The sequence below is a fragment of the Dermacentor albipictus genome, chromosome 1 (assembly GCF_038994185.2).
Source record: "Dermacentor albipictus isolate Rhodes 1998 colony chromosome 1, USDA_Dalb.pri_finalv2, whole genome shotgun sequence".
NCBI classification, from domain to species: Eukaryota; Metazoa; Arthropoda; class Arachnida; order Ixodida; family Ixodidae; genus Dermacentor; species Dermacentor albipictus.
The window spans coordinates 245235097-245257362 of record NC_091821.1 but is presented as its reverse complement, the minus strand read 5'-3'; the positions used below and the strand labels follow the sequence as shown (position 1 = coordinate 245257362).

At 42.9% G+C, this 22266-nt stretch overlaps 1 protein-coding gene across 7 annotated transcripts in view; it reads right to left on the bottom strand.

The window, feature by feature from the left end:
* Window positions 1-1382: 1382 nt before the first annotated feature.
* The window catches only part of Sil1 (Sil1 nucleotide exchange factor), a 30178-nt gene continuing 9294 nt past the window's right edge, over window positions 1383-22266 (bottom strand). For all 7 annotated transcript variants that reach the window (XM_065439734.1, XM_065439729.1, XM_065439731.2 and 4 more), the window contains exons 4-8: window positions 20291-20464; window positions 13095-13216; window positions 5966-6230; window positions 3907-3944; window positions 1383-2895 (exon numbers count right to left, since the gene is read on the bottom strand). In XM_065439734.1, the coding sequence (XP_065295806.1) occupies window positions 2592-2895; window positions 3907-3944; window positions 5966-6230; window positions 13095-13216; window positions 20291-20464 (903 nt within the window). In that variant the 3' untranslated portion in view covers window positions 1383-2591. The remainder of the gene's footprint in view (window positions 2896-3906; window positions 3945-5965; window positions 6231-13094; window positions 13217-20290; window positions 20465-22266) is intronic.

The window sequence follows — 22266 nt, the reverse complement described above, 5'->3', positions numbered from 1 at the left end:
GCAGGCAAGTCAGCTAGTCCTCACAATACCTAGCAGTTCACCAAGAACTCTGGTTATGATGTCAGTGACAAACATAGGACTGTAAGCACAATTCCAGGAGGAACATTATAGTCAACCTAGTGTTGAGTTGTTTCATCATCCATCATTCTCATACAAATAGCATGGCCAGTGAGGTAGCTCGCAAGTAATTGTTGGAACCACCTACTAAAGCTCCACTCCTCCGGGCCGCCCCATTGAGGCCATTGTGCATAAAGTTGTAAACATCCGTAATGTCAGAGAAGATTGCCCGGGCAAGACACGCCTCATCTCTTTATCTTGAATGATGGAAGTCAATCATGTCAAGGATACTTTTTTTAAACCACACTAGGATTTCGGGAAAGGATACTGCTCTTCAAAATCCATCGAAGGCTTGTCAGCACCATTTGTTACACAGCCATAGCAGCACGGCATGCCTTAGCGGCATGGCCTGCCTTAGCAGCCAGCTGCCAAAAAGAAAACTCAAATTTTGCGTGGTTTTTAGAAAGAGCCATGATGGCAGCTGCACCTCCAAGTACCAAGCAGAGTGCCAGCTTTGAACACAGTGCCACACACAGGAAAAATACAACTTTGCACACTTCTACTTAAAGCTACAATGTTGCAAAGTATGGAACGCTGCCTGCATGTAATGCTCATGAGTGCATGGAGGCTTAAAATTGTAGCTAAAGTTCTTTTAAGGCACAGATATAGTCCGGCGTAACACGCAGCACAGTTATGCTACACCAGTGTAAAGAGGACGCTCTAGAGTCTAACATCACCATTCAGCTGCCTGGCAGTGTTCAGCGTGCTTCGACGTGACCAGCGCAGGAATAGAACAGAACACTGGACACACCAGACCAGAGTGCATTGCACGCTATCTTGGCTGGCCGGCAGCATGCTGGCCTATAGCTCGGGTGCAATGAAGATATTGTGTTGAATGTGCGCCTCTGCCAAATGCAAAAGCGCTTGCTTCCTGTGCACTTCTGCGCATGCACTGCGGCAGCAGCTGATTGCCGTGCTGTTGCGGGCCACATTAAACCGCCAAACTATACAAGGTGCAAATTTTTGGCAATGCTTGCAACACCAGCGTAATGTAGCTGACTTCGCCAGCCACTGCTTGGCATGCTGGAAAATCCGGACTATATCCAAGCCTTTAATGCAAATGGAGAATTAGCGAACACTGAAAATTGCATATAGCCAGCAGGGAAGGCTTCACTGGAAAATACGGTGCCTAAGATTCTTTAAATAAAACTTTATTTTTTTCACAGCATGACTTGACACTGTTTCTCTGAAAAGTACACTCACCGTCTTTACACGCGTTTGCCACATGGACATCAGTCCCAAGAGTAATGGTAGCAAAGTTGCAATTACCTTTATTAAATTACCTATTTATTGAAACATTAAACCATACATTGAACAGCAGAAGGCAATCCATGACTGGCACATTAATTTAATTAAAGTTGCCGAACGTGAGCATGTTTTTTAAATATACAGAGCAGATGCCGGCATCAAAGTTGCTTAACTTGAGAATTTCAATGAACAAATGTCAGCTGAGCTCAACAAAAAGTAAGTGAATTTCACACAGCTCAGTAGCAACATAACTAGGAGTAAAAAGGTGGATAGCCAACCCAGTTGGTATTATTGCATAATGTAAATTGTGTTAAACCCTTAAACAGACAGAGATTGCACAAGCCATGTTGTGTTTGTCTCTTTTGTGCTCAACTTCTGTCCTTTGACTAGAAGGTCACTCTAAAGACTTATTTTAAATGTAACCCACTATTGGAAAATGACTGCATTTAACTTTTCAGTATTAACATGTCTCAAAAAGACTAACAAAAGATTTGCTTATAATGACAACTACTGTGCTCTCTTACTTCAAAGACCAAGTAGCCTATCTTAAAACAAACTTTTTTTGATGCCACAACTTCCCTTATTTTATAAAATGCCCTGCTTTCTCATGCGAAGCTTTTCTGTGCAAGTCCTTTGCACAATTTCTTTTTTTTTTTCCCCCACTGCACAAGAATGCATGTGTTTTTGAACTGAGGCTTCATCAAAGTGTAGCTGCAACACTGTTTGTAGTTTAAATCTTCCCATGTAAGTGCACTCTCCTGCATCTTAAAATGAGAATTTTTAAAGCGTACTATTTTAATAACCTGCAGACAGTATTATATGGCCAGACATTGGCGCCTGTGTATTTCTACTGATAATGACAAGAGACATCACAGACATGAAAGCCCACATGTGAGAGAAATATACAAACTTGACTGCTCTATTCTCCAGTTGTAACATGCAAATTGGACCAGGTGTGTTTGAAAGCACACCAAGTTGAGACATGACAGCACTTTCTTAAGACCCAAACACAGACAAAGACAGATAAATGATAGATCAACGAGCCTCAGAGCAATAAGAAAAACCTCCGACACTGAAAGAGAGACGGTAGTCACTGGTGTCACAGATACACCTGAAAGGAGCTACTTAGAAGAAACACCTCAGCTGACTTAGAGCCACACTATGGACATAGGTAGACATTATCACAGTCAAAGTTGCCACCACAATCTCATAGTCAAGAGGACAGGTCACAATTCATCTTTCTGCTTCCGCTGTAAGGTGTCCAGGAGTTGTGTCACAGAATGAAGCAGTCCCTCATAGTAGTCAGCTGCGTGATCTGCATCCTCTGACAAGTGCTCATGATGTGCTTGCCTCTGGTAGTTATTGAGTAGAGTTCGCAGTTCTGTCACATGCCTCTGGAACTCTTCTAGGCACATATCGGCAAGGGCAGTCATGGCTTGCACCACCTTCTCCTGAACATCTACGTCTGAGCTGTGCAGAAGCCGTGGCACCAAGCTGCAGAATCCATGCAGCTGGATGCTCTGTATCAGCCTGCAAGTAAATATAGACAGGCTCAGCAGAAAAACACCACTGGTGCAGGTTCCTCATAGCCTGCACAAACAAACTTGATGCAGACTTTCCCAAGGTGTCGTTACAATTATTCACAGCTATACAAAAGGCTGCTTAACTATGGAATTACCTTTCCAAACATTTACCAACTCTAACAAAGTATGGTGAAATATCCCTTATTATTAGGCAATAAAGCTGAAGGAAGGAAATTCTATGTCACACATATGCTCAAAAATGAACCTCTTGATTCTGGGATGCTCTAACAAATAAGGTGCAAGCTAGAAAGTGCAAACATACACTCGAAGAGTGGTTCTTGTTTACAAAGCATACGGTAAGTGTTAGAAGACAAAGAAGTATCCTGACAATAAAGAGAAGGTGAGTAAAGCTGGAGTAGACCATCAATTTCTAACTCTATAGTCATTAGTGGTGACAGAGAAAATGAAAGTGATCAGCAGAGTGGAAATACATCGATCTCAGAAAGCCGAGATCAATATTTTTCGAAGCATGGTTCTGAACTTAATGCGATGCGCCGTATGGTAATTATGGAAAAAAGAAAGACCTGCTTTACACTCGTGCAAATATAGCAAGTAGTGCATTTTACTGTAACATTGACACCAGATATCTTAGAACTTGTGTTAGTCTCAGGATTCGTACTAAATGAACATGCCTTAAGCATTAACTAGTTCCAATTCTGTATTTGCAACTAGTGCCACAATGTAATTAACTTGGAAGTCATAAGCACAAAGTTATTAATTAGCTAAACACACATTATTTGCCCTGCAACCAATGCCAAAAGAAACTGTATGGGTTTCCCAGCAAGAACATTGAAGAAAAATTCATCTTGCAATTGCAACTTGTGTAGATTTCTACAAAATTGATTTGATTATTTAGTGTTCCTGCACTTTGAATTGTCAGTTAATTTAGCCTTACCCTGCCACCTGCCAGCCTTCTGATTAGCTCAGATTCATCATGAAAGAAGGTAAGGAAACTTACTCTGTGTCAGTTGGCTGGCCAGATTCATGCCTCAAGCGCTGCAAAACATCAAAAGAACAGTAAAAAAGCATGTCAACTAAAATCGAAACAGCCACTCAGCCTTTATTTTGTCTGCTAGTAACAAACTTTTTTCTGCCAAATAAACAAAACGAGTCATAAAGGATACTTTACTCTCCTGAAGTGATCTCGCATTGCTCTTTGAAAGAGGCATCTGCAAGTCAAGGATCAGCCTTGTGCCGTTTATAACAGCAGCTCTGTACATTATAAGCATGAAAGGTATGCACTGCATCTCAAAAGCTTAACACTCCACGTGCATATGCTTTCTCCATGGAGCTATCTTATGAATCCTGGGACTGATGAGCAAACAATGCATCATCACCATGCCATTAATATTATGGGGAAGTTCATGAGGCATGGAATATTGTCCCACTCACCTGTACTCGCATACTCCTTTTAACTCCTTACACCAACAGAGCAGTGACCTTTGTAAAACCTGTTTTACTCTCCACCGGGCCTCCATATACACTCCAAGATTCTGCACAATACATGCCTAAAACCTGGCATTTGCAGTTTGTGGCATGATGCAAACAATGGCAAACTAAACATATACAGCAGGCACTGCATGTTACATACAGGGGTAACTTCAGCATAGTGAAGCTGTGGGAACTGGGAAAAATCTTCACTAGTATGTCTGTATCTTCACTATAGTCATAGTTCATGATTCTGCCTTCCTCCCCAATCCCCTTCTCTTACAAAAAAAAACTTTTAAGAACAGAAGGTTGATTCTCGTTCAAAAGAGTTCAAATGTTATCTTTATTGAAATGCAGATTCACAGGCTGCTATCATTACGCATATAGATGCTGCCACCGTTACTCTTATAGAAAAGCATAATGACCACCCTGATCAGAATTCAAGGCAACCAGTGCTCATCTAAATCATCATAGTTGCTAAAACCATGGTAATTGAGATTGATGTTTACTCTGTCATCGTTAGGGTAATAAATTTACGTGCCTTTTTCTGTTTTTTTATTATTTTCGATGGCACAACTATACACGTTCCAGATATGGTAAAGAAATGTATTTTTATATATATATATATTGTTTTTTTTTTCTCTCTCAATAGCCATCTTCACAACATCAGGGAAAAATTGCACGGATGCCTATGAGAGCATAATGGGGACTGGCGGTTCTGTTCACTAGAACAATGTTTTGCTATATTTAATTTTTTGTGCAGATATTGCCCACTACAGGCACAAATGTTACTGGCATTGTACGGAACAAAGCTGCATCATAAACTGCCAGTGCTATTGATGTAGTGCCACCATTGCTGACAATGAGGTGCATTTTGTGCTGTTGTAAATGCAGTTCCAGATGGCCATGATATCTTTGTTCGCACGTACGAAGACATGGTTGTCCACGAGGAAAGGACTAACGAGGCCACCACGAGCAACATGTGTGAAACAAATGACACTGAGGACCAAGGGGCACGAAATGAGAAGACAATGCCGCGGGATGTGCTAGACACCTTTTACACAATTTCTCATTCTTAGGCACACGTGATGATGATGCTGCAATAGACTACTTGCTGTGTTGTGAGGGTAAAACCACAGAGTTAGTGCACAGCAAGGCTCACCAAAGTTGGGTAATGGAATTTGGGCAGAACGGTTTTGTTTTGCAGCCTACTCCCTGTTTGTGCTGTTTCATTTAGTAACAAAATTCTTGAGAAAGCCCCATCGATTTCGTTGTTACGCTGTTCAACTATACACTGATCAGAACAAAAGCATTCAACGTAGTGTAACCAGGAAATAGACATGGAAGATCAAGACTGTTCCTCTCAGTCCCAAATGCTAGTTGCACTACACTAAATGCTTTTGTGACCACATACCAACAAGCTTAGTTTATCACAACCTCACTTACTGATAAGAAGCTTAGGTATTCAGATGTTAACACATGCTAAGAGTCCCAGCCACTTACTCATATGGACTGGCATGCAATGGGTGCTTCATCTGAGTGCATATAATGTGATGGCGGGAAGAAAAAGGTTATGCCAATGTTCCCACCTGCTCGATGACCAGGTCATGCAAGAGTGTAACTGCCTTCAGCTGTAACTTGGGTGAACTGTCCGGTGCAGTGAAGAGACCTGCAAGCACGGTCAGCCCACCATGGTGGAGCAGGGATTCTTGAGCCTCTGGGAGTTGGCGCACCAGGCATGAAAGTGCAAAAAGGCAGCGCAGTCGTACTCGTACTGATGAATCCAGCACAATGAGGCGCAGTAGCTGTGGCAAAAGCCCTTGGCCCAGCACAGATCTCTGCACGTTTGGGTTCCTGCATAACAATAAACGATGTGAACACAATTTTAGAAAATGCATGGCAGCTAATTTTCTATATTCAACAGCAAGGTATATTAATATAAAAACAGGCAGAGGGGGTCCTGACAATTTTGCTGTTTCAACGAAATTTCTGTATGACAACGAAAATCCTCCACACATCGAAACCAAGCTTATTTATTCAGTACACATCTTTGTATCAGCACAAAAAAAAATCTTAACTGAGACAAGACAGAAAATGCAACCTATGCAGTTGCACAATGTTCTAACTTTAAGGAGGTCTAAGAAAAATTATTGAAATTATAAATTCATTTCATGTCTTATACCTACTTTGCAGAATTTCACTAATGAAAATAAAATGCACTCAACTGTCTGCACAAGCCTACAATACAAACAAGAAAATGACATGCTTGGCTTTTTTTAAAGTAAGAAGCAGAAAATTGGGTCCTTATTTGTAAGTTTTTTTTAGTTTTCCTACCATGGAGTTTCTTTCAAGATGTTTTCAAAAATGCATACTTTGTTACATGTTAAACCCACAGTAAAGTGTATTTAGTATCTCTTATCGGCATTTTTAATTTTGGCACCAAATTTTGAAAAATTGCAAAGTGTACAAACGTTTCCAGTTTTCGCACACAAATTAAAGAAGACCATCATCGCCAACTTCGACCAAACTTTCCCAGGATTATCTACTGTCATCGGTTATTTGCTATATGTAAAAAAATTTTCATCATTTTGTTATAATACGAAAGAAAGCAATGATTAGTGATGTATAGGCTGCAACGTTCGGCGCCCCATGGCCTGTTTTTTATAATGTTGCACTGTGCAAACATCAAGTTTAATTATGGCTCCTGTTTACACAACAAACTAATAAGCAACCGCAAGTGCTAAAGAGTGAAAACACATGCTTTTTATAAGATGTACAAAGGCCATCACTAGCTCTAATTGAAGTGGCTCTTGGATATGGTGTTCTCCTGCTAAACATGGATGCCACAGGTTCCACTCACTGACCCAGTGGTCGTATTCAAATGAAAAGCAGACACCCCAGTACTTAGAATTGGGTAAACGTAAGGACAGGTGATAAGATGTAATCCATAGCATTCCACTGCAGCGTTGAGTTCCCCAGGAGAACACCATATCCAATGAGTCGACTGTAATTAGAGCTAGTCACATCTTTCTATTTCTTATAAAAAGCACCTGTGTTCACTCTGTAGCACTTGAGGTTGCTTATTAATTCGCAGCACAAACACGAGCTATAATTTAAATTTGACATTTCTCTGGTGCAACATCATAAAAAAAGGCTGTGGTGCGCCGAACACTGCAGCCTATACATCACAATTTATTGCTTTCTTTTGTACTTCGGACAAAATGACGCAACAAGCTTTTGCACATAACAGATAACCAATGACACTACAAAACCTTAAGAAAATATGATAGAAATCAGAGAGGATGGTTTTGTTCGTGCATGAAAACTGTCAAATTTTCTAAGTTTCATGATTTTTCAAAATTTGAGTCCAACATTAAAACTACCGGAACGTAAGAGATGCTAAATACACCTTGCTGTGGGTTCAATATGTAGCAAAGTATGAGCAGAAGAAATACCAAAAGAAATTTGCGACAACGAAACACATTAAAGATTTTGTTCAAAATCAATCTTTCTTTAAGTTAAGCATAAAGACAAACACACATGAAGAGAGAAACAAACAACAAAAATGCCGTCTGTTTTCCTCTTGACTCCGCACGCCTAACTTTTTCTGACATGAATTCCTACCAACTAGTTCAACTTTCTCTTGTTCAAAGCTCTATTTCTTTAGTCTTTTGTTCAAATGCCAAGTTTGCCATTTTTTATTTGTGTTATGGATTTGCCAAAACAATCAAATGTGCAGTAAACTTCAATTAATTTGATTGCGATTCAATTCTTCGGTTAATTCGATCTCGACTAAAGGTACTAGTCAGTGCCCATACATTTCTACAGGCCCAAATCTCTGTTATTTCTATCTCAACATTGGCATTCACTGAAAAATTCGAACTTGACTGGTCAGCTTCGCCGCAATACAGCCATGTGATGCATACTAAAGATTGAAAGAGGTCACTGTCACGGGACATTGTACGCATTCCTTAACTATACAGGCATGCATGCACTGCCTCCAGTCACAATGCGAGCACCTAGACAACAAGCGTATGTGTAGTTTGGCCATTTCCAAACTACATGTACACTTGCCGGCGCACAAGAGCTCGCGCCCGCACCCCTACGCAGATGGTGCGGGACAGATAGTAAGTGTCAAAGCACAGCGCGAGCACAGATACCTTTGTCAGGCAAATATGGGAGCTCTGGCTGCCTCACAAAAATATGAAACAATGTCGACCAAGGCAAAAATCGTGAGCTAAGTGGGTGGGCGCTGGTGCGCGTCTTGTAGTTTCAAACCGATATTCCTCGTGAGGCACGGCAAATGCAAGGCACGCAGGTGCGAGCCTTCATGTGGCAGCAAGCGTACGTGCAGTTCAGAGCAGTTTTTGACGTTGCTGTGGCTCGTTTCAACCGCTATGAGTGTCTTGGTATATGAGACCGTTAACAGAGCCTAGTACGTGTTCCTTAATTTTACACAACTGCACGCACTGTGCACTGAGATGTGGGGACAACAATCTGTGTTTTGGGAAAGCAAGCAAAAAGGAAGGCGGTAAGTTGGAAAAACTCCAAAAGACAAGGAGACTTTAAAACCAATCACAGACCGGCGGTCTATCTAAAACTATAAAAGCCTTCCAGTAAACATATTAGGCGTCTCAATGCTCGTGCTATGACCGGAGACGGTGCATGTGCGTGGGTAATTTTTCCCGCTTTCATACCTTTCCCCCTTGGTATGCTTCACTACATAACAGCTGTATCGCGGTGAAGCTAACTTTACAGGAAAATAATACCAATGAATCAACAGCATATTTAGGCATCTTTTCTGCCATTCGTTTAATTCGACCAGTTTTGTCGGTCCCATCAGAATCAAATTAACGAAAGTTGACTGTATTTTATTTTCATTAATATATTTGTCAAGTAGGTATAATAAGTATGAAAGGTTAGGAAATTTTTTTCCTGTTCAAGAGGCATTTTCCACCTTGTCTCGGTTAAGATTCTTTCATGCTGAAAGAAAGGCATGCACTGAAAAAATAAGCTCGGTTCAGATGTGTGGAGGGATATTGCTTTGTCACATAAAAATTTTGTTTAAATCAAAAAATGGTTTGGGACCCCTCTCTGTTGTCCTTATATGAACACACCCCGCACTGAAGGGAATGAAAAACTTTGCAGCCCGCATGAACATATATACCATATTTATTCGAATCTACGCCGATAGTTTTTTTTCAAATAATCATATTCCAAACTCTAAAGTCGGCTTAGATTCGAGGATTTTAAAAAACGCCAGTTTTTCATTGAAACTGCTAAATATGGTGCATAGCTAGTGCCATCCAGAAAAGTCAGTATCGCAGCCGCTACTAGCTGTGCCGGTAGCCAACCGTACATAAGCGAGGTCACCATTTTGACCTGTGTCGTGTCGGCCGTATTGGAGTGCGACGTAGTGTTATCGCGATGGCACCAAGCAGGAGATGTCGCTACAGTGCTGCTTTCAAGTGGAAAGTTGTGATAGCCACAGAGGCATCGTCGAACCTTCAAGCCGGGTGGGACTTCGGCATCGACGAGAAAAACGTCAGTCGTCGGAGGGGACGACAGCAGCTTTTTGCGTGCGCCGCAACGAGGATGGCATTTAGAGGACCAAAGAAAGGCCGTCACCCCGAAGTGGAGACAGTTTTGGCCGACTTTGTTCGGACGCAGAGAGCAGCTGCCCTTCCAGTGACAACAGAAGTGCTCCAAGCGAAAGCTAGGGAACTTTCGAGAGAGCGAGGCCTAACGCCAAAGGATTTCAAAGCCAGCCGGGGGTGGCTTCAGAAATTCATGAAGCGCTTTGGCTTCAGCCTCCGACGTGGCACTTCAATCACCCAGAAGCTGCCAAGTCATTTCGAAGAAAAACTGATAGCTTTTCAGCGCCACGTACTGTGAAAGCGAGAAGGGGCAGGCTACAACCTTGGGCAAATCGGCAATGCCGACCAGACGGCTGTGTATTTTGATATGCCAGTGGCGTACACCGTGAATGAAAAGGGCGCCAAGGAGGTGAAGGTGCGCTCTGCAGGCTACGGGAAGCAGCGCGTAACTGTAATGCTGTGCTGCACAACTGATGGACATAAACTCCCTCCTTATATGATATTTAAAAGGAAGACACTGCCTGCTCGAGAAACTTTCCCAAGAAATATCATTGCGCGGGCAAATGAGAACGGGCGGATGATGGGTGCGATGGTGGAAGAGTGGGTTAACATTGTGTGGCGACGGCGTCCAGGAGCCCTTTTGATAAAGAACTTGCTCCTTGTCGTTGACTCTTACCGTTGGCACTTGACCGACAACGTGAAGGCTGCGCTCGGCCTAGCGAACACAGACCTCGTTGTCATACCGGGCGGCATGATGGGCCAGTTGCAGCCACTTGATGTCTGCATCAACAAACCTCTCAAGGATCGTCTGCAGAAATATTACACAGACTGGTTGAATGACGAAAACCACATGCTAACGGCAACGAGCCGCATCAAACGTCCATCGCTATCACAGCTGGCGGGCTGGGTAGCTGCAGCGTGGGACGACATCCCAGGTACTTTCATCGTGTACGCCTTTAAAAAGTGCAGCATATCTAATGTGCTTGACGGTACCGAAGATAGTGCACTGTTTGAAGGTGACAGTGACAAGGAACACAGCGACGAGTCTAGCAGTGACGACGACGTTGAATGAGCTCTGCACGTTCAGATTCAATAAATGCTGTTTGCATTTTGTGAATGCTGTCTTCGTTTTTTTTCTTCGGCCTACATTCAAGGTAATGGATATTTTTGGGGGGGGGGGGCTTCGGACTTTAGGGGGTCGGCTTAGAATCGGGGTCGGCCTAGATTCGAGTAAATACGGTACATAGTTTGTAGTTGCGTCACACCTACGCGTTGCTCCAGCATTACTTTTCTGTTGCAGCAAAAAAAACGAGAACATGCAGTTCATCTAATATGACACACACTGATGATGAGAGAGACAACCTGGTGCTCTAAGACATTGTAAAAGGGAACCAAGAGAGTCAGAGGGGCTGATTGGTTATGTTCCATTGTAAAGGAGGACAGAAAAGCTAAGAGACTACAAGGTCAAGTGCCACCTTCATTATTTCTTAGCTTGTCCTGTGTCCTCTGTTTGCATAGTTATGTACTCCAGTACAACGGACAAGAAAGACTAAGGAATATATCGTATTTACTTGCATAATGATCGCACTTTTTTGTCAAAAACATTTACACAAATTCAGGGGTGCGACCATTATGCAGGTTAAATTTTCCGCGAAAAGAAGCATTTTCTTTTTTCATCCCGCGTTTGCTGCGGGATGACAACGAATCAACATGCAGGTGGCTGCCGCTGGACACCAAAACAAAAATGGCGGCCAGCGGAGCAAGCCGAACGCGGTTATTTTTCTTCTCGTGAGTACATTACGCGCATTGAAACAGTTTCTTCCGTATCAGTAATGAACAATATCGTTAATATCGGCAAGTTTGTGACAATAACAAAGCCATGTCCACTTTGAGGGGACAGAAACAGAGATGGGCACGCTTAACTGCCAGTGATAGAAACACATGGCGGGCATGCTGCTGAAACAGCGGCATTTGTCTTCACTGCTATCCTAATACGGCTCGTTTCCACTAAGGGTGGGCAAATATCTTCGCTGCGTTACATGCGTTGGCATATGAATAGGGTACACTTCTAACGTATCAGTGTAAACGTGGCCACTATCGTTGCCGCTCGCGATCCTGATGCTGGACATATCATTAATGAAGGTGGCTGGCCAATGACAAAGAGCACTTACGAAAAAAAAAAAGCTTTGAATTTGACTCCTTGTCTTTTTATTGTTGTGCATAGCATTCGTTCCATCCTTTTCAACTGAGGTGAAGCATTGCATGTGATGCCATCAGATGACTCCCGAGGCTAGATCTGATACACATGCACAAATAACCAAGAAAGCAGGCAGAAAGGTGGCTGCTGCAATAGCTCAATGGTACAGCTCTGCAGGGTGCACTCAGCTCCCACCTGTGGCAAATTGTCTTATCATGCACTTCCATTTCTCTCTTCTTAATTATTTCTACATTAAAAAAACCTAATTTCTGCTATGCTTTCTTTAGCTTCATTCATTGTCTGCTGGCTTCATGTGGTTGTAACTAATACATATTGACCACTCGATTGTTCTTATTCTTCTTGCTTATTAGTGGTACCATCAAACTGGTTCCTACCATGCTCCACCTCGGTTTGCAGCGATATGGAGCCCTCTCGAGACTGGAGCCAGAGAAAGCCTGCCTCAGCCAAACGTGCTAGGTGCTTGCAATTGGAGTAGCCACGTGATAGAATTACTGTTGTATCTCGCTTGTGCTCCCAGGTTGTAGGTGGGAGCACCTCCGAGTGCACCTCCGAGCACTCAGAGCTGAAGCGCCAGCACTCTCAATGAACCAGGCAAATACGTTCTTTGCGCTCGATTTCAAGCCGAATTTAAGCTGCAGCACGAGAGCACTCGAAATTTAACAGCTGAATGAACCATAAAACTGCAATGCATGAACATACACAAGCAGTAAATATACTAGAATACACCAGAATACACCCGAGTCTCAAAACTTAGAAGTATTTGTGAATGAATCATACCAGTGACAGACAAGAAGGCTGAGTGTGGAACGGGAACATACCTTCCAGTTTGTTTATAGTGTTTTATCATTTTATCAGTTTAATTCTGGTGTGATGGTACACGAGGTTACCAAGAAGAAAACTTACCCCTGCAATGCCGAGCCAAGGGTGTACGCCACCAGTTCACGGACAGTGTCAGATGTGGAGTTTAGATCCGGTACAATGGCAAGAAGGCCACCCATCCTCACAAAGTCCACAGCTCTGTCATACTAAATACAGGAAACAAAAGTCCTACATGTCATATATATTAGAAGTACAGATTCCTGACTTTGTAGCGAAAGAGAAGAAAGGGGGTTTACCGAAGGGCCCGATTTTTAATCATATTATGAGAAGCCAAAAACAAAGACGCCAAGGACAACATAGGGAAAAATTACTTCTTACTAACTGAATTAAAGAAATGATAAATTAATGGGAATGAAAGTGCATGAAAAAATAACTTGCTTCAGGTGGGGAACGATCCCATGTCTTCGCATATGCGTGCGACGCTCTAACCAATTGAGCTACCGCAGCACCGTTTCCCCATCCACTTGGGTATTTATGTTTTAATACTACAACTAACCTTGGGAGTGTTAGCCAGCACCACCACTCACAAACCTTGGCACCTGATGTGGAACATCCTTTCTGCAGCAGGTGTCACGAGTACGTCACCTTTTTGGGTGAAGGCAACTGGTCAATAAACCCACACATTGCTACCTGAGGCATCAATGTTGCCGGATTTGAGACCCTCGTTATGTAATGAGCGAGGAGAAAGGGGGTTAACTGAGGGGCCCGATTTTATTAATCATATCATGAGAAGCCAACAAACAAAGACGTCAAGGACAACATGGGGGAAATTACTTGTACTTACTAAATGAATAAAAGAAATCGTAAATTAATGGAAATTAAAGTGGATGAAAAAACAACTTGCCGCAGGTGAGAAACGATCCCACGATTTCGCATTACGCATGCGATGCTCTAACCAATTCCGATGCTCGAACCACTTCTTTAATTCAATTAGTTAGTACAAGTAATTTCCCCTAAGTTGTCCTTGACGTCTTTGTTTGTTGGCTTCTCATGATATGATTAATAAAAATCTGGCCCCTCAGTTAACCCCCTTTCTCCTCACTCATTACATAACGAGGGTCTCAATCTGGCAACACTGATGCCTCAGGTAGCATGTGTAGGTTTGTTAACCCGTTGCCTTCACCCAACAAGATCACGTACTCGTGACAACTGCTGCAGAAAGGATGTTCCACATCCGCCACCAAGGTTTGCGAGTGGTGGCGCTGGCTAACACTGCCAAGATTAGCCATAATTTTGTTTGATATGATATGATATGATTTTGTAGTGTCTATATTAATCTTTTCAGGCAGTATATACACAATTGTGTAGGCCAAGATAATGCACCAACAGCGAAAGCATTGATGAAAGTAATTATATTTAAAATGTGCCGCATACAGGGTTTGTCCATAAGGTAAGGTTTTTACCAGACTGGGTCTGGTAAAAATAATTTAACGATCCAATCAGTACATATTAAAATACTTCGAAATAGTCTCCTTGGGCATCGATACACTGCTGCAAATGCGATTTCCATGCTGCAAAGGATGTCAGCTGAAACAACCTCTTTCAGAGACTCTGTGACAGCCCACTAGATGGTGGGAACATCGTCAAAACAGTGACCTCTCAGGCTTCTCTTGAGCTTTGGGAACAGGAAGAAGTCTGCTGGGCTCACATTGGGGCTGTACTGTGGCTGCGGCAAGGTTGCAACCCCTATCCGGACCAGGTAGGCGATCACAATGAAGGCAGTGTGGGCTGGAGCGTTGTGGTGGAGCTTCCAGCAATGGGCAATCCCTGGTCATTTCTGTTTGACGGCTCTGTGAAGGCACTCGAAGACTTCTTTGTAGAACGGCATTGATGGTTCATCCCAGAGGTACAAATTTTTTATGGACCACCCCGCGCTTGTCAAAAAAGATAACGAAGATTGTCTTTATCTTGGACTTCAACATTCTTGCTTTCTTGTGGTGCGGAGAGTTCACGGTATGCCACTCTCAACTTTGGCGCTTGGTTTCGGGGTCGTACTGGAACATCCATGATTCGTCACCTGTTATTACACTATATAAAGTCCTGTTCACTTTCTACCTGCACCAACGTCTCATGGGAAACATTAACTCGTCACTGTATTTGTTCATCACTCAACACTTTTTGCGCCAATTTCACACAAACCTTCCGCATGTTAAAATTTTTAGAAATAATCTTGTGAACCTTTGTTTTGCACATCTTGAGGTCTTCGGCGATTACTCTGATACTCAAACAGCGGTCGGAGTCCAGGAGATTTTTTATTATCAATGTTATTTGCGCACCACTTGGAATGAGGACTGGGGGATGACAGACACAAGCGCAGTCCTCGTTCTAAGTGGTGTACAAATAACATTGATCGTGAATTGTAACCAACTAACCCAAAAGCAGTACCCTTCTGAGATTTTTTACATTGGGCACATTTTCGATCAAATCCCTCGTTGAAGGGCGTCCAGATCGCTCTATATCTTCAACGGTTTTTCATCCATTCTTGAACTCAATGACCCACCAGAAAACCTAGACCCTTGACAGGGTGTCGTCTTTGCAAGCCTCCTTAACCAAGGCAAGCATCCCAGAAGCGGTTTTTCCTAGGTGAAAGCAAAATTTAATCGTTTACCACTGCTCCAGCAAACGCTCTATTTTTGACATTTTCTACCGTGACAAAAACTTGAAAGCAGCTTTTGCGCCACTTCAGATCCTCACTGCGTCAGAGCTCGGATGCCACTGCCACCTGGTGCATTACTTAGCTTAGAACCCCCACGACAAATCCCACCTCCGGGGAGCGCGCTACTGGTGACTGCAGCGCCGCACAGCAGGCAGTCTCATTACTTTACGGACAAACCCTGTACGTCTTGGCACACTTCTAATTGGAATTGTGCTGCAAGTTAGAATGACCTCTTCAAGATGTTTAAGTACGAGTGGGAAGGTAGACGGTTGTTTTTTTTTCTCGCTGTGAGTATGTCATATATAGTGGGTTCCCTTCTTTAATTGTTTTTCATAATGTGTTGCACCAGTCATGATCTTCAAGTGGCTGGATAGGTGCTTTATACACCTGCTAGACATGAAATAGTTGATGTTCTCATATCTGATGATCCTGTAGTGAGTTTTTGCATGGCTTCCACATTATGTAAACATGCCAAAACTCACTAAGGAATTGAAAATGCTTAAGCTATTCTGCAGCTGTACACTTTTTATGATTCTGAAGATGTAAGAAATGCAATTAAAGTAAGTTTTCTATCCACAGAATTAATTGGCACCTGAAAGAGTTAATAAACATTCCACAGATGGTTCTTTTAAGCTGGTACATTTTGCCGTGTTGGCTTCACTTTAAAGAGATCCTGAAACACTTTTTGAATATTGTAAGAAAACATTGCTGATCAGTAAACAAGGCTCCAGTGAACATGTAAGCCAAATATTACTCCACTGCATATATCAGAGAATTCACAATCTCGTGTCAAAAGCAGTTAAACATTGCTTGCTCTTTCCTTCACAATGTTGTCAGCAGCTATGTCGCAAGCAGCCAACCAACCAGTATTGGTGGATTTCGTGATTGTGAGAACATTCTCTATTGCTAATTTTGAGTTAAATAAATGAAAAATATATGTCTGCGATCTCAAAAAGACCAAAAATGTATTTCATCTTTCCACCTCAAACCACAACAACTTAAAGGGCCCTGAAATGGCTCGGACAAATATTGTAGATGCGTAGGGTACAGCTAAAGTTAATCATTCGCACCACAATTTGTGTAAAGCATCTCACATTAAGAGAGCTACAGACAATTAAAGTTACCCTCCTCCATAGTCATGCATTTCCTCCTCAACTCGTTCGTCGAGTGAACGGGCTAAGCTCCGCCTTCACTGGCTCTGCGTCACGATGGCACGTCAGGTCGTCAACTTCTGGTTCTCTAGGAGCGAGCGGGCAAAGCCTCTCAAAACTCTCCACCAGATGCTAGCAGTCGACCCCAAGCGAGAGCTATCGAAGCAGCACGAGTTGCAAGCATTATATCACAGTGCCAAACGTGTCTGCTATTCCGGTAAGCACAGGCGAAGTGGGCGTTTCGACTGATGGCTGGAGGCATAAACTCAAGCTGATGAAGGAACTTTAGCGTAGATGTAGGTGAGCGGCCTGATCGGTCTGCATGGTCCAGCCACCTGTTGGCGCAGTACTTAACCAGCCAAACGAAGCACTAATATTGCTATAACCAAGTGTAAAACACTTTAAACCTTTACAAGAACAACATGTTGATGATTACACACCTGCGAAAAATTTACGCCAGCAGCAAAGAAGAATACTTTTCGTTACTGCTACTGTGTGTGGTTGAGCTATGTGCCACCAGGTGGCTGCATTGTGCAGACTTTCATATTTGCACTTCTGCTCATCCCGTGAAACAGCACGGTCAAACGGTCAGGCCCTGTCCCTTTGCGCGTGCGTTTACTCGAATACCGGACTCTCGAAACGCTATTGCGTTAGTAATCTTCCAGTGTAAAGTGAAGGCCGCAAACGCGCAAATCCTGGCGCCGATTGGATAGAGGCAGTCCGATGCACTGCAGCTAGTCCGCTCATCTGCTGCCTTGCAGAGGGACACGATGTCGCAGCTTGACATATTGCCAGTCACTAGGTTTGCAGCCAACAATGCAACGAAGTCGAATCATGGTGCTCGCAAAATGACTGAGACCAACTCTGACTGTGGAGCTCTCGTGAAAATGGAGCACGTTGTAACACAAGCAGACGTTTCCTGTGTGCCGGAAGTGCTTAAGTTTGGCGAGAAATTGTTGGTGTGCATTCTCTTTCTGTTACTTTCTTTTCATAGAAGCAAATTAACTAACACTGCAACTATTACGAACATTTGTTCACCATAATGTTGGAAAAATTATTGATGACACACCCTGGGCAGCCAATAGGATAGCTCGGCCTACTAACGTCATTGGGGTAAATGACGTCAAATGGGTTGGGGCCCCTTAAAATTCAGTCGAGCGATGTGCTGCGATCGGCAGTGACGTACATTTTTAAAACCTTATAATAAATTACACGCTTTACGCGGAGCACTTAGATGCATCAAATAATGATCAGAAGGACCTGCTCTAACAACTCGGTACGTTTGAACAAAATCGTCAAAATCGTTTCAGGGTCCCTTTAAGGGCAGACCACATGCATGCTTGCCAATGCCTGCTCACTCCTGGTTGCTCCCGGTTAGATGTCATGGAAGACTTATTGATAGCACTTCAATATGCACAAGTTGGATGTGGCTACTATCCGTCGGTCAAGCTGGTGAGGGACAAAGTTGGTCCACACCACGTAACATAGCCAGACAGGAGCATACGAGAGCAAGCATGCACTGAAGAGCTGTTGTGCACAAAGCAAACACTGGGAATACGCACTACAGTTGCATGTAGCTACAGTCTGCTACGTAGTATAAATACGGCAGCCTCCGCAGGGTGCCGCAACAAGTCCGCAGGCTGAGCGCACTGCAGCTCCCTGAGGATAACCATGTTTGGCTACGTTTGGCATGTCGTAGGCACCAAAATCAGAAATAGTGGCGTCTACGCGAACATCCAAAATCAAATTTGATTTGACTGTGCGCCACAGTGAAATTCAGTAGGCAGAGCACAGTGGGCACACCCCGCCTTAGGCTTTGCAGTGCAGTCATTGATGAAGGAGTGGAAGCACAGCACAGGGGACATTAGACTGCCATTAGCTCTGCTTCTGCTGAACTACTTTTTACGGCAAAGTATTTCTGAAATAGTCTATTTTAACTTCAAATGCATTTCTCGACTTGTGTGTTTCCTCAAGAACACCACTCATTTTCCCAGAAACCACTGGCATGCATGTTTCCTTTCCTTCTGCAAACTCATCTAAACCCGGATGAACAAGTTCAGAAAGTTCCAAACCAGTTTTAACCCTTATAATTTTTATTCTGGAGCTGAACTTGAGCCCCCAAATAATGGAACAGTGCCATGCACAAGGAGATCTCCACCTAAGTTACTTTTTTTCTTATTTGCACCTACTCTGCCTCCACTGCAATGGTAACAAGTGGAGAGGGGGGAGCTCTGTTAGTTCCCATGCTGCAGCCACTGTGGCAGATGAAACGGGAGAGTTCACTGATTCTAACGTGGAACAGCACATGCCTTGTCATTTATTTTTCTGTGTTATTCATCTGAGCTATGCAGCTGCATAACATTAAGAATAAACTCTCAATCTATTTCTGTTAAAATATCAAATGCACTCATGGTTAATTTCTCCACGGTAATATTGCCATATGGTGGTGAGCCCTTGCTAGATTGCTTCTCTATAATTTTGTTATTCAGTGCACTGAATGCAACAATAGTGCAGGAAGAACAGGGTCTAGCATCAACAAAACTAGTAAACAAGATGGTCACTGCGCTAAAAAAAAAAAGAAAAAAAAAGGCTAAGCTTGACACAAAAAATTGCGCGACAAAAATATCAGGGGTAATAAAAAATGAAAAAAGAATGTCAAATTTTGGAAAAATAAAAATTGTAAATGCTGAACTGTAATCACTTTAACATAACTGTGCACAATGTTCTGTGCACAGAACATTGTGCACTGTGCACAATGTTCAAGCCTGGAAGGTGCATGCTGTCTAAATCAGAGGCTATATTGTCAATCGATCACCTCGGGTATACGATTACTCTGGCGAAATTTTTCATAACTCAGCAGCTGACGCTTCCGAATCTGTGGGTGACAATGATCCTCACACAATGTCAGGAACACTGTTGCTCGTAAACACCAACACATCATCTGCCGAGTCATGCACAAACTCACAAAATTGACCATATCCCCGAATGTGATCAATGAAAAATACCACTCCAGATGTCTCAAACACATGCATGTGAAGCCCTCGAGTGTGACCCATGTCTCTTTAAGGTTTCACCTCATCACCTTTTATAGCTTGTGTAGACAATGCTTTATACTCCCTCTTCTTTGTGACATACCAGTGTGGCCTGCAGGAAGGTATATGCCAGGCATTGTAAACAACTTAACTTTCATGAAGATGTAACTTTCACGAGGATCGAATTTTTTTCGAGTTGCTTAATATTCACAAAAAAGCTTATCCTGCGAACAATTACTGTTGTCACATGCATGCATATTCATTGAGAACAGACGATGGGGATTAAAGTGTGTACTTAGTCATACTGTAAGACATATAATGCCATTCTTGTAGGCCATCACACAAACAAGCCCTGTTTGGAATACAAAGGACTTTACCCACCTGGTGTACAAGGAACTCCATATCTCTCAACAGAGCTTCCTTCCCTGCTTCAGTGGCATTGTGGTAGTTCTCAAGCAGGTTATAAAGAATTTCTGACTCAGACTTAGCCTCCAGCTTTAAGCTTGACATCTTCTTCTTCAGGTCATCCATGTTCCATGGTAGGTCCTTCTTTTCCTTCAAAAAGATAACATGTTAAGTTACCTTTTGTATGTTATGTCCACTTTCTTCCGTAAAAGGGTAACATAAGACCAGCAGCTTTCTGATTTGTGAATAATGTCCTTTTTCAGAAAGAAACATTGCAAAGAATAACAAGCTTTCCTCAAGGAACTAGTCAAACAGATCACACTATTGACGAAATACTGTATATACTTGTACAAGGGCTTTTTTTTTTCCACGATTTTGGCACGATGCGGCCCCCATACACAAGTAGGCCATTTGCAATTCAATTTCCAGTCCACATATGGAGAAATAAAACACTTTATTTCTGCAATTATAAGTGCACGCTATCTGGAGTCTGTCCATGGAGCAGTCAAGCTGCAGCAATTCGAAGCTTGAACGCAGCATTGTGTGTGGTTATGCATTTTCTGTCTATCGTAGGCAGTTGTGCTATGTCACAGATAGGGCACAACACTATGTCGCATGCTAAAAACTGCAAGGCAGCTATCATCATCTGGTAGCTGTGCCGAACGCAAATATCACAGCACCATACGTGAAACACAACTGCTTTTCTGCCACTTTTTCAGAGCAAAGCTTCCTTTGCCTCTTCGACTTTCCCACTGCTGCTGCTGCTGCTGTATGGCACACCATGTCGGGCTACGGTTCAGAGCCTGTGTATACATGACAGGAATGTGGCAGAGGAAAGGCAATGCGAGAAATTTATTTGGACCGTTGCGTGTGCACAATGCCCTCAGGGGCTCCCTGGGCATCACCACAATATCCTCTTGATGGCTGTAATTATCTGTGACACCCACAAATGCATTGCAAAAACTGCAGTCCTTACCTTTCCACAACATGCAACCGCCCAGAGGGGAAGTGAATAGAATGAGAGGGGAGGTAGGGGAGTGCATGCAGAGAATGGGTAGAACTGACAGAGCCACGAAACGAGTCAATAACAGCCTTGGCTCGCAACTCGAATTCATGGGAGGAGGGCAGGAGAGGGAAAAGGTGGCATGCGAAGGCGAGGAAACGCTACTATACTAGACACGAAAGCGGTTGCAGACAAACTGGATAAATTTAAGCTCCAAGGTACGGTACGGTATGTTTCTGCTATTTCTGAAAAATAAACACCATGAAAATTTGTCAGGCGGACAATTGACGCGCAGCATGCAGACTCAAAGCCACATAAAAGCACCATAGTATCTAGGCATCGCACTTGAATTCAACACTTCTGTAGCTTTGCAGTTATGGCATTGCTTGAGGTAGCAGGTTCAATCCCAACTGCAGCAGCCACATTTCGACGGGGGCGAAATACAAAAATGCCCGTGTACTTAAATTTAGGTGCACGTTAAAAAACCCCAGGGGGCAAAAATTAATCTGTAGTCTGCCACTGTCTGTAGTCTGCCACTGTGGCATGCGTTTTAATCCGATTGTGGTTTTGGCCTGTACAGCCCCATAATTCAATTAAAGTTTACACTTCTACCATGATGCAATGTGCCATGAGGGAATGACAATACTAAGCTTCTCGGAGGTTATGAATAATGGCACATAACAACGCCTCAGGCAAACACGTCTCACTGTGTGTTCTGTGTACAACACAAACAAAGAGCAGTGGTGCACATAAGGCAACATTTACCATCAACCCACCACTCTCGTATTGCACTAGATGCTGAAGAAATTAAACATTCGCTGTCACCATCACTGCTAATTATTGTCAATCAAAGCAAACAGCACAGAAAGCTTCGATTATGTCGATTCCCACAGTACGTGGGATCCACTTTTTTTTTTTTCGTCAAGTTTTCAGTTGTCAAATTAGGGCA